This window comes from Pseudorca crassidens, chromosome 6, assembly GCF_039906515.1.
Source record: "Pseudorca crassidens isolate mPseCra1 chromosome 6, mPseCra1.hap1, whole genome shotgun sequence".
NCBI lineage: Eukaryota > Metazoa > Chordata > Mammalia > Artiodactyla > Delphinidae > Pseudorca > Pseudorca crassidens.
In genome coordinates this window covers 62,632,245-62,645,892 of record NC_090301.1, presented here as the reverse complement: position 1 = coordinate 62,645,892, position 13,648 = coordinate 62,632,245, and the positions used below count along the sequence as shown (strand labels likewise).

The following is a 13,648-nucleotide window of genomic DNA, read 5'->3' as shown; positions in this document are numbered from 1 at the left end:
CACTCCATCCTTTGCTGGTTCAGTTACCTTATTCGTAAGACAGTATTATAATACTGGCCCTAATGTCCTCAGTGAGGGGTCTAATAACAATAACCACTGGAATTTACGTAACACTTTGAAGTTTATACAATACTGCAAAATATAATGTATGATTTGTCTCTATTATTAATCAAAAATATTTTCTTCACTTACCACAATAAAGAATTTATTGTTTGCTTTACAAAGTACTCGAAGGGGAGTCCTTGACTCTGGACTTGCTATCTGTGACCTCCAGACACACACTACCATCTCTAAAACTGCCGGTACCAAGTCTAAATTCTCCGTAACTTTTCCAAAGTTAAAGAAGACCCAACCTAGAGGCCACACAATCTCTTTCGAAAGAAAACATGTAAGTTAGAAATTACAACAGAACTATATCAGAAATTCTGCTAGGAAATGGAAACACAAAGGCAAATAGCACAGACTCCTCTCAAAGGAAAAGAACATACAAGGGAAGAAAGCATTGGAGAAGTTTTTTGTTTTGTTTTAATGTACTGTGTGATGACAGTGAGGCTGCAGCATGAATCTGGACACACATACGAGTATTTCTTCCATTAAGAGCACAATCTGAACACTACAGTAAATAGGAACAATTTGCTCATAACCAGCGGATGTTAGCTCCCACCCTCGGCATAGAGCCATATCGGGAAGTGTAGCAAGATGGCTCTGTCATTAAGCATACAATATACCAAAGGAAGGGATTTAGAGACAGTCCAGAGAGCTAAAATCCTACCAAAATGATCAAACGATAAAAGAGTTGTCCCATGAGAAGAGACTAAAACCTAAATCTTTAGTTGGAAACATAATAACCAAGAAGTTTATGATCAAGGTTTCTAAGGTACACAAAATCTATCCACCGATTATTAGAATACTAGAATATTAAAATAACTCCTTGAAGTCTGAAATGCAGTATGCCAGAAAGAATGCCAGGGAAAGATATACAAAAACTCAAAGAAGCTCTGGGTAAATTCATAAATGATAGACCTATAAGCGCTTTTGAGAGAAAATGGGTATGTCTGAGACTAAAGACAGAGTTAGATGGACCAGAGGACGGACACAGCAGCATAATTAGTATATTCTTGTATTCTAACAATTCTATATAAACCTCAAGAGAGGCAGATTACTCTTTACTCGTTTGTAAGAAGTGATTGCACTTTCTTATTTTGCTTATGGTCATATTTAAACATTATACATAGAATACTGTGACTTGTAGGCTTTATCTTGTGGTGATCAGTTACAAATTGATATAGTATTCTTCCATTACACAGAGAGCCATTTTCAAAATGTAACACGTTTCCAAGGGTAATCTGGAAAACACTGAGTCCGTAAGAGCAAAAAAACTGAGACATTTGACCTAGAAGCTTACCATGGTAACGTACTAAAAGTTAAAATTGACCAAACTGGATTTTGTACTCATTGACTTTTTGTGATTCTGTGTTAAAGTTAAAAGTTTCTTACTTCAAGACATACAGAAACTTGATGTGCTAAGGCAGGACAGACTCAGAATGTCTTGCTAAAAATAGACTCCTATCAGAACATCACCTCTAATCCACAAAAGAATCCGCCAAGAGATTTCAATAACAAGAGGCATATTGTAGGCATTTCTGTCCATCAACAAATTGATTAAAATGCCAAAGGGACAAAGGTGAAACCAAATACAGTACAAAGACTGTAAGGGACTCACGGCAGTTTTTCTCATCAGTTCCATCCAAGCAGTCTGTGGAATGGTCACATCTGAATTCTGCTGGGATACATTCACCGTTGTCACACGTAAACTGATGGCTTGAGCATGTTCTCCCAGCTGTGAAAGGAAAAAAATATTACTTTGTAATTACTGAAAAACACAGACCAACTAAAAAATATGACAGTAACATTAACCCAGCTACTCTAAGGTAGACATCTTACAATATGAAAGCAGAAGTGTTATTATCAGGATACTATCAAAATGCCCAGAATCATATCAACATTCAAGGTTGTGAGTGTAGACAATTATATTATCAACATGTGTTGAGAATACAATACAGCTTGAAAACCTATACAGTAAAAAGGATGAATGAAATAAGAATTTTGCAGGTATAGGTATTAATCAAGGATCAGTAAGGTCCCCCTCATTGAAATCCTTGTTTAAACAAGAAGGAAACATGCCAAAGAGTAAACAGTGGTTACTTCTGAGTATTAGGAATGTGGGTGTTTTTTTTTTCTTTAGAGTTTTCTCTACCATATAAGCTTTCCACATTGAATACCTGTCAATTTCATAAACATAAATTTAAGCTAGCTTGATTTTATCCTAAGTTGATTAGGGTAGGTGAGAGCAGAGCACCAGTAGTTTATCAAATTTGCCTCTGGATAAAACAGACAAAATCAAATGAATCAATATTCCAAGCATCATGTGAATTCTATTCTGTGAGTCTGAGGCAGGAATTTTTTTTAATTTATTTATTTTTATTTATTTATTTTTGGCTGCATTGGGTCTTCGTTGCTGCACGTGGGCTTTCTCTAGTTGCGGCGAGGGGGGCTACTCTTCGTTGTGGTGCGTGGGTTTCTCATTGTGGTGGCTTCTCTTGCTGCGGAGCATGGGCTCTACGCACACGGGCTTCAGTAGTTGTTGCGCAAGGGCTTAAGTGTTTGTGGTTCGTGGGCTCTAGAGCACAGGCTCACGAGTTGTGGCGCATGGGCTTAGTTGCTCCGCAGCATGTGGGATCTTCCCAGACCAGGGCTCGAACCCGTGTCCCCTGCATCGGCAGGCAGATTCTTAACCACTGTGCCACCAGGGAAGCCCTGAGGCAGGAATTATGATGGGACTTTTTAATTGTCCACATAAGAGAGAAGCATTTGGGGAAAAGATGATCTAATAAAAAAATAATGTAAAATTTAAAATGCAAGAGTTACCTTATAAAATCCATACTCATTTAAAATAGTATGGAACATTGCTCATAAATTACTGCTGTAAAGTAATTTCCAGTCTCCCCAAGCAGTTGCCCTTGGTAGTTCCCATCCCCTCTATGTAGTATTATTATCAAGGGGTCATCCACCACACACTGCATCACAATCTACAGCTCAGCTTTCTTCCTACTCCGTGTGGGGAGCAAGGGAATATGGAACCAAATGGCACATCTAGCCAAAAGATAAATAACCCACCATTCATTCATTCAGAACCTACTATCAAGAACCTACTATCTGCTAGACAGAATACCAAGCCTTAGGGATACAAGCTGAACAAAGCACAGTCACTGCTCTCCAGAGCTTCACGATCTAGCACTGAGTACCTACTAGGTCACCCTTTTCCTCTAGGACCTTTGAGAGGCCAGCCAGAAACATCAGAGCCCAGAACAGATTTCCTAGAAACAAGGATTTCTGCCTGCTCCTTACTATGCCTGGTACTTTTCCTTCCTCCCTTCAGTCCTTCTGAACTAGTGTCCCCCACCTCCCTCCCTTTTTGCCACTCCACCTCAGATCCGGATGCACGTAACTGGACCTGATGTAGATATGCCGTGCTCCTATCTGGCCTTGACTAGCTCCTGTCTGTGCCCTCCTCAAGACTGCCATTTGTCACCACTACCACCCTCCCCAGCCCTGCATAGTTTGCTGGTTTCCCCTGAACCACTCTGTCCCAAGGATCGCCATCTCTTTGTTGCTGGCAGACCTCATGACCAGCACTGACAAGCCCTAACAGATTGTTTAATTATACAGTCTACATTTTACCTTTACACCAAAGTATTGAGAATTTCCATTATCTTCCTCAAAAGAAGGCTTCTAGTGGCTCGACTGAAGAGAGTTCATACTCCCACTGCTGGACTCAAAATTCCTGGACTTAATTCTAATTTTTTATAAATACATCCAGAACCTATTGAAGCCCACAGCATCTCCACTGCTAGTCACCTAACAAACAAGTTCCCACATGACGTAGCCATCAAAAATATCTGTTTCTTCTTTGACCTTTGTGGACAATGTCCATGTGAAAATGCCAACAGGATCTTGGCTATCTCAAAACCAACACACAGTGATGATAGATGTCCATGATTTGTGGGATGTGCATTTAATGAAACAGAATGTGGGGAAGTTTAAAGGTGAATGCTACACAGTGATCAGAGCTGGACTTTTCCAGAGGACAGTTGAGGTCAAGAGCCTGAGGTGGTTCATTACAGTCTTGTATCTTCTCTCCAATTTCCACCTCAGTCCAACTTAGACTCGCTAAAAGGTTTTAGTTTGGGGGTTTTTTGTTGTTGTTTTTTTTTTTGCTTTTGTCTTATAAAAACACAGGGAAAAGATGTTGATGTTTTCTCTTCTAGATATTGAAATTTGAATTATGGGAATGTAAAAGTCAGGACTTCTGCGGCTTTCATGCAATCATGAAAAGCCAATAGGCTAAAAAGATGGCAGGGCAGGGCAGAATAGTGGAAGAAAACTGGATGATGTCACTGATCCAAGGAATTGAGATTTTCCATTATCTTCCAATCAATTCTGGAACAATGCTACATTTAGGCTTCCTGGGTGAGATAATAAATTCCCTTTTTGCTTAAATTTTTTGAGTTGTGTTTTTCACTCTTTGCAGCCAAAAACATCCCTATTGATACAAGAATAATTTTAAATTATACAAATATCCTTAAGAGAAAGGAATGCTACAGATGACAGACATCTTTCTCACATGTTGCCATCTTACATTCACCCAAGATTATGCTCTTGTCCAAAATTGTTTAAGCCCAATAAAACACTCTTTTCCAGTTCCATCCCAAAGAAATCAGAATGGAAGTGTCTCTTCCAGGTTACTGCCCTGAACCCCCTCAATGTCCAGGAATCAGCAGTCGCCAACGTCCTCTTCCTTGCTACTATTTGCTTTCTGGTTCCAGCTCATCCTACGACGGCTCTAGCAGCTGTCACTGAAGTGACTCCGACAGACCTCCACTTCCACTCAGTCAGAAAGAAGAGAGTTTAATAGTGGGGCAGAAGGGGTGGAAGGTTTTGCCTGCACAGTGTGCTCCAGGAGCATGTGGACCCATCCAACTGCCAACCAGACAAATGAAGACCTCCACATACAGATACCAATAGGTGTTTTGTTTCTTTCTTAAGCATAACATAACCTGAGTTAAATACTGGGAATCTATCCCATGTCCAAATCACTGACTATATTGATAATTCTTCAGCACATTCACACTTTCAGTATCATCCAACCCCTGAGTGAGATGGCTGGCACAGGTTCCCTTGTCCTTCAAGGCCCAACTCTGCATTTATAAAGATTCATTCCATTGTGTTTTGTATTTGTAACAGGTTGGAATTTAAGGTGTCCAAAGGGCCAAAACAAGATTCCTCTACAAGCACTTACGGCAATGCCGCCGTTCATCTGAGCCATCGATACAATCTTCTTCCTCGTCACACACCCAGTGGACAGGGATGCATAGCTCCTCACTCTGACACAGGAACTGGTTGGAACGGCAAGTAGGGTGAGCTAAAATAAACCGGAAAAAAACTCATTATGTCTAACATCCACCCTATTATACCAACAAACGATGCTCGTTTCAAAAGAAGTATGTCAACTCCTGTTCAATATATTTGATAGCAAATATAAAAAACCTTAGAGTCTGTGGAGTTTAACCAGTGTTCACTGTCAAGTAATCTCAGCAATGGCATCACAACAAAATGCTGATCCAAAGCAATACAAAATACAGAGAATAAAACAAACAGCCCAAACACATATTCATACGAAGTTATGACCAAAAAAATATTAAATTTTTAATTTCAATAAAATCAACCATGAGTTTATAATTATTAAATTATTTGAAGTGTTTTGTAATAACTAATAGTAAAACATCATGATAAATTGTAAAATCCATGAGATTTGGAAAACAAGACCCAAAATCAAATAATTTATTATTTCCACAATTTACTTGCTTTACAATCTTCAGCAGGTTCTCTGAATCGCAATGTATGCAACATAAAATGGGGACTATATTTTTCTCACGGTGTGCTATAAAAAATAAGTAGAATGGAATATTACTCAGCCATAAAATGAAACGAAATTGAGTTATTTGTAGTGAGGTGGATGGACCTAGAGTCTGTCATACAGAGTGAAGTAAGTCAGAAAGAGAAAATCAAATACCATATGCTAACACATATATATGGAATCTAAAAAAAAAAAAAATGGTTCTGATGAATCTAGGGGCAGGACAGGACTAAAGATGCAGATGTAGAGAATGGACTTGAGGACACGGGAAGGGGGAAGGGTAAGCTGGGACGAAGTGAGAGAGTGGCATGGACATATATACACTACCAAATGTAAAATAGATAGCTAGTGGGAAGCAGTTGCATGGCACGGGGAGATCAGCTCGGTGCTTTGTGACCACCTAGAGGGATGGGATAGGGAGGGTGGGAGGGAGGGAGATGCAAGAGGGAGGGCATATGGTGATATATGTATATGTATAGCTGATTCACTTTGTTATACAGCAGAAACTAACACACCATTGTAAAGCAATTATACTCCAATAAAGATGTTAAAAAAAATAAGTAGAGTAACATATGTGAAAGTACCATGTAAATAAGTTGCGAGTGATTGTCATTGGTATGTTTTTATCATCATCGTTATGGGACATTGATAAATTGTTGGTATGACTGCTCAATTATTCCTTTATCTCAGAACACACTGTTCCTGACTTTCTGCTCCTAGTGTTTAACCTAAAATGAACTCAGTAAGCCCAGAGGAGGCAAATAGATAGCACTTGATCATATCTCTACAAATAGAACTACTCCCTTACTCAAAGTGTGGTTTCCAGACTAGCAGCATCAGCATTACCTGGGAGCTTGCAGAAATGCAGAATCTCAGGTCCCACCTCAAACATATGGAACTAAGCCCTACACTTTAACAACCTCCCCAGGTGATCCATTTCTGCATGAAAGTTTGAGAAGCGCCTTATAGGACCTAATCCCCACACTTCACCCATTTTCAAAAGCATCGTCATCCAAACAATACACCAAAGTTTGTCCTGTTGTGCCACAGGATGGCCAACGATTCAAAACAAATTTTCACCTGCTTTCTTGGTTTTTGGATGATAACCCTTGCCTGTTCACCTGTCAGAATGAATGAAATTGCAGTAGTGTGATGGATCACCTATGGCAAGGTGGGAGAGCAATGGACATAAGGGTTGGGATTAGTGCACCAACTGGGAAGCCTTTAATAAATAATTTAGCTTCTCTATGCCTCAGTTCCCTCATCTGAAACCTACCTCAGAGTATTGTTGAGAGAAGTAAATGAAGAAATATGTGTAAGTGATTTTATAATTCTTCTAAATTAAAGAGTTAAATTGGGGGTTTATAATATTGTCATGTTTTTAACTATTATTTAAAAAACATAAACCACACTAGCCCCTTCTGTGACCTCTTGGTAGTAATGCACACAAGTTCTACTACATCCTTTTTATAAAAACAGACTCTTCCTTGAATTACAAATCACAGCAGTACAGACAACATTATTTTTTTATTCTTGTTAGTGCACAAAATTTGCAAACTGAATAATCTGAAATAATTGTTTATAGGCTTCAGAAAACAGCTCAGAAAGTTGGTTCCATACCAAGGTCATGGGATAAGAGTAAGATAGAAACTGATGTGAATTGAACCTCGTGATCAAAAGGGACTGAATTCTTAATGCCACCAGTTCTCCATCTCAAAAGATTGGTGCTCAGTCCAATCTACTACTAAAGGCACAACTCTTTCTCTTTGTTACAGCTGAAATGACCATGAAGCACTTCTGCTACTCAGAACAGAGCTTAGCCCCACCGCTCTTCACTTACGGCAGCCAATTTCATCCGAGCCATTCGCGCAGTCTCTGGTCCCATCACACCGCCAGGACGCAATGATACAAACCCCAGGTTGGCACTGAAACTCATCACTGTGACATTCTGTAATCCCACAAGCAAGAGAAAGCCAGTTTAAAAAGTTACGCACACAGATATTTCAAAAAAAATACAAATTTTTGATGAAAACAAAAAATTATTCAACTAATTAGTAATCAAAGAATGTAAATTATTTATACAATTAGGAAAACATTTTTATGATTATATTCTGTGTCAGGGTCTGCAGGAAAGTCATTTTCACACACAGCTGACTAGAGTGCACCTTGAGGTAACCAATCTGGAAAGCAGTTTGACAAAAGGTATCCTGCTTTTTAAAAGTGCTTATTCTTTAACTTAATACTTTTACCTCTAGGTAATTTTTTTTCCCCTTAAGGAACTAAGCAGAGAATTAAAGATTTATGTGTAGAGGTTTTCATCATAGTATAATTTATAATAAAGGAAATTGCAAACCTTGTAAATGTCCAATAATATGAAAATGAATAAATTTTCTTATATCTGTATATATCATATTAGGAACTCATTAAAATAGTTATGAAGAACTTCTAAATGATTTGGAGAAATATTTGTAATATTTCATTACACGTTATAACAAAGACAAGGACGTCAAATTTTACCTGTAACAGAGTCATATATAGCAGAAAAAAAGCACAGAAAAGGCCAGAAAGTTAAGGGTGGTTATCTCTGATACCATCATGAGTAACTTTTCATTTGTGGGACTGTGCTTTTTTCAGTTTCCCACCCTACAGTCTTTTTAAGTGCCTTTTTATTACTAAATCATATACAGCAATTTATGTTTCTTCATTCTTAGATACAAGACCAATATTATGGCTTTTTGCTTGTAACTTATTTGTAAGATGCCAGGTACGGCTCTTCTCTGCCAACAAACAAAAGCCAAAAAACAAACAAACAAAAATCTCGGCAGCCAATCAGAGTGCACAAACTTGGCATCAAACTAGCCACACTTCCAAGGGGCAGTGATATCCCCTAGTGATACCAGAAAGTGAATATAACTTAAACAAGTACATTTAATTCAACGAGTATATCCTGCAGTTTTCCTAGTTCTCCCCAGGGGACTAATTTGGCAGTTAGCGATCCTCTGAGTTTCCCCAAATATCTGACCAGCAACCTCCCCATACATTATGTGCCAAGTACGAATTTTATTTTTAAGAGAGCAGCCAACACCAGCCCAACGTGGAGAAGACTCAAAATTATTCTTTCACAAACCCATGGTGGTAGAGGAATAATTCGGGGGGGTTGGAAGAATAATTATACTTTCCCCATGTATTTAAGCAATCATGCTAAGTTACCCATTTCAGTGTTTGACTAATTAAACTGAAATTAAGGGAATATACAGATCAATTACCTACTCCTAAAATAAATAAACAATGTGCTATCCTGTCTTGTGTAAATGCAGGCCTATCATGAGCATGACATAAACACAGTTAAGTGATCTATTCCTAGGGGATATAGGTTACTTTGTTCATGGAATGTTCAAATCTGATTGTCTGGTAGTGACATACTGATTTATAATGTATGCTGCAAATGGTCAGAAACTTTCCTTGGCTAAATGGTGGTACCGAGTGGTACAGGAATACGTACACCCAAATACCTTCTATAGACTAATGCATGATGGTGGTTGGTGGTGCAGGTCTGGGGTTGGTGGTGCAGGTCTCTTATCAACTACCTTTAAAACACAACAACCTCCCTTGCAAAAATGCCCCTAAGGAATGTACAAATTCACTCTGGAATCCCAGAACTTCTCATTGGATTTTGTTCTACAAAGCAATATTTCCATGAGAGATTAGAGGCTTTGGAGGTTTAGCTATTAACACAACATATATTAAATCACTTTTATCAATTAGGTCTATTGTTAGAAATCCAACATAATACATTTGTAAATTCAGTACATTTGTTTCCCTTAGTATCTAATAATTTCTGGTTGAAAAATTATAACAATCTAAAGGTCAGTCTACTTACAAAGAGCTTCCTCTTGCTGGAAAAATCATACACTTAGAAACTGAGCATACTGAAGCAAATTCTCAGAATAATATACTGCCTGTTTTTAAATATATGTATAATTAGTGTTATTTCTTAAGCAACATTTTTGTTTATTTTTTTTTCTTTTTTCATTTCTTAAGCATTTTTATTACAAGTCAAATTTTGAGTTTGTTTTTGCTAAAATATGAAGTTAAGCACATCACGAAAAGAACACAAAATAGATACCCGAAAGTCATTTTTTAAGCACTTCAAAGTCAATTATTTAAAAATCACACATTAGGGCTTCCCTGGTGGCTCAGTGGTTAAGAATCCACCTGACGATGCAGGGGACGCGGGTTCGTGCCCCGGTCCGGGAAGATCCCACATGCCGCAGAGCAACTAAGCCCTTGCGCCACAACTACTAAGCCTGCGCTCTAGAGCCCACAAGCCACAACTACTGAGCCCATGTGCCACAACTATTGAAGCCCGCGCGCCTAGAGCCCGTGCTCCACAAGAGAAGCCACCACAATGAGAAGCCCGCTCACCGCAACGAAGAGTAGCCGCTGTTCGCGGCAACAAAGACCCAATGCAGCCAAAAATAAATAAATGAATTTATTAAAAAAAAAAATTCCAATGCTAAGCCCAGCAGCTGGCATTATAGGGAAAAAAAAAATCACATATTAAAAAAAAAAATTTAAACTGATAGGGGAAGTTTTACAATTATGTAACTCTTTCTAGTTAGTATTTTTCACATTTGACCTCCCAAATACTCAGTTATCTAAAGTAATATATCAAGCCCAATTCACTCAACTTATCAACAGATCCATGGTAATTCATTTGTCAAGTTCATCTTTTCAATATTAACTTCCATGCCTGTTATAACTCCCAAATGACTATTGTTTGGAAACATCTCTGCAGAAGAACAAATTATCATTTGCTGGGTGGCATCTTAGTAATCAACCAAATGCTCCACTAGTGTCAGAAGACTGTCATCCATTCTATTACAAAGGAAATGTGTTGTTGAAAAACAAACTGCCAGTATAGCACAGGGAACTCTATTCCATAATTTGTAATAACCTATATGGGAAAAGCATCTGAAAAAGAATAGATATATGTAGATATATAACACAATCACTTTGCTGTACACCTAACACAACATTGTAAATCAACTATTCCCCAATATAAAATACATTTTTTTAACAATAATAAAATAGAAATCAAACAAAAATAATAATAAAGTTCCAAAACAGGCAAAAATAAAAAAATAAATTTAAAAAAACACACACTGTTAGTGAAAAGGTCTAGATCAAGTTTGATAACAATTTCAGCTGCCCCTGATTTCAATTGGTTTGTATGCACTTTATTTTCTGAGAGTTTTTTTTTGCACAGGCTCCGGACGCGCAGGCTCAGCGGCCATGGCTCACCCGCCCAGCCGCTCCACGGCATATGGGATCTTCCCGGACCAGGGCACGAACCCGTGTCCCCTGAATCGGCAGGCGGACTCTCAACCACTGCGCCACCAGGGAAGTCCTGAGAGTTTTTTTTTAAATAAGTAGCCTTTACTCATAACCCCTCCAAAGGTTACTACATATTATCTATACTTCATTGTTTAATAATTTGAAGTCCAAAGAAGATGGGAGTGGGGGAATTTCATACTTTGGAGCTAAACATAGTTTATGAAAGAAAAAAATCTAAATAGAGCAAAATTTAACACTTCTTTCAACAAATGGTCTCTAAACATCCATATTCAACCAATCCATTTTTAACCAAGAGGTAATTTTGCAAACAATCTTTTATAACTTTAAAAGTCTCCCTCTAATAAAAACCAAAGAGGAAAACATCATAATCCACACTGAAATAAAAACCTATTGTTAAGAACCAGGCAGTCATTGACAAGGAACCATTAGAACCAAAGGGACACCCTACTTTCCCAGGCTGGCCCTGCCTTTCCCAAAAATCAAAATAGATGGTGCAAAGATGAAAAAACTATTTGTGTGGTACTTAAATGGTATGCACCATTCTAAGTACTTTGTAAACTTTTTGTAAACTTTGTCATTTAACCTTCATAACAACCCTACAAGATAGACGTCATTATCATGCATATTTTACAAATAAAGAAACTGAGACACAGAGCAATTCAGTAACTTGCCCAAGATCAAATAGCAAACATGTGCAAAGCAAGATCTGAATCTGACAATTCCGGTCCAGCATCTGTGCTGTACTACCAGTGCTCTATGTTCTCTTCAAACCAGAAAAAAAAAAAAAATTCCACCAAAAAAATGAATGTAAAAATTTGATTATTTTCCAAAGTTGCTATCAACATTCACTGGATTCATTAACTGGACTGGTGTGGAATCCACACCACACCATATGCTCATACAATACAATTGCAGAAGAGTAGTCTACTTAGCAACAAACATTGCACATAAAAACAAAGGAAAATTTGCAACAATCAAAAGCAATGCAAGGAGGGAGGGGTGTGGGGGAGGGATGTATTGGGAGTTTGGGGTTAGCAGATGCAAGCTATTATACAGAGAATGGAAAACAAGTTCTCACTGCATAGCACAGGGAACTATATGAAATATTCTGTGATAAACATAATGGAAAAGAATATGAAAAAGAATGTATATATATATGTATAACTGAATCACTTTGCTGTGCAGTAGAAATTAACACAACATTGTAAATCAACTACATTTCAATAAAATAAATTTTTTTAGAAAGAGCAATGCTGGAAAAAAAAAGAAAAGAAAAAAAAGCAATGCAGGGAAATCAAAAAAAGTTTCAATCTCGTCAAGAAAAATTACAATAGACATAGGGATAAACTTGGTTTTCAACGTTATAGAGCCCCAAGCTGGAGAAAAACAAGAGTAATCCTTTCTTCATAAATAGCCACAGCCCAAGCTTCCTGGTTTAAGTGTTGGACTAAGAATGTGTTAAGATAAGATACTGGAGTAACAGATAATGCCTAGAGGAGGGAAGAAGTTTGTTTTTCCAGAAGGGGCACAGCACGGAATTGAGAGCACCACTTCTGTATCCTTTACAAACTCTGGCACAGTGCTAGGCACATGTGGGACAGTAAACACGTATTCACCAGGTAATGAAGATTTCTCTTTGTAAAATTACATATCAGAGATTCATAAAACCATCAAGGCAAACAATGAGTCTTTTATTTGGAGTTTACTATCTTAAATCTATAGAAAGAAAAATGAAACCCGGTATAATTTGAAATAGGAGGAATATCTAAACGTTTTAAAAAGAGAAAAATATTGAGTCATACTAATGTTTCATTCTTTTTTGAATTTTTTTAAACTTATTTATTTTGTTTTATTTTTGGCTGCACTGGCTCTTCGTTGCTGCGCTGGGGGCTACTCTTCATTGCGGTACGTGGGCCTATTGCAGTAGCTTCTCCTGTTGCGGAGCACAGGCTCTAGGCACGCAGGCTTCAGTAGTTGTGGCATGCAGGCTCTATGGTGCAGGCTCAGTAGTTGCGGCGTACAGGCTTAGCTGCTCGGCGGCATGTGGGATCTTCCCGGACCAGGGCTCAAACCCGTGTCCCCTGCATTGGCAGGCGGATTCTTAACCGCCGCACCACCAGGGAGGCCCCCTAATGTTTCATTCTTTTGCCCTTTCCTTAGAAGAGTTTCTTTTTCCTCTCATGAATTCTCTTATTAGAAGAAAAAGGCAAGTCGTAGTCAATGGAACATTGTCCAAAGTTAACAGAGTAAGGTAATTTCTGTGGCAAATCCTACTTTCCGGCTAGATCCTCTAATATGTGCTGGTCTTTCCAG

The 13,648-nt window shown here is 38.2% G+C and overlaps 1 protein-coding gene across 1 annotated transcript in view; it reads right to left on the bottom strand.

The window, feature by feature from the left end:
• LRP2 (LDL receptor related protein 2) overlaps positions 1–13,648 on the bottom strand; it is a 283,943-nt gene that overhangs the window by 160,501 nt on the left and 109,794 nt on the right. The window contains exons 6-8 of the mRNA XM_067741629.1: positions 7,818–7,925; positions 5,360–5,482; positions 1,724–1,840 (exon numbers count right to left, since the gene is read on the bottom strand). Of these exons, the coding sequence (XP_067597730.1) occupies positions 1,724–1,840; positions 5,360–5,482; positions 7,818–7,925 (348 nt within the window). The remainder of the gene's footprint in view (positions 1–1,723; positions 1,841–5,359; positions 5,483–7,817; positions 7,926–13,648) is intronic.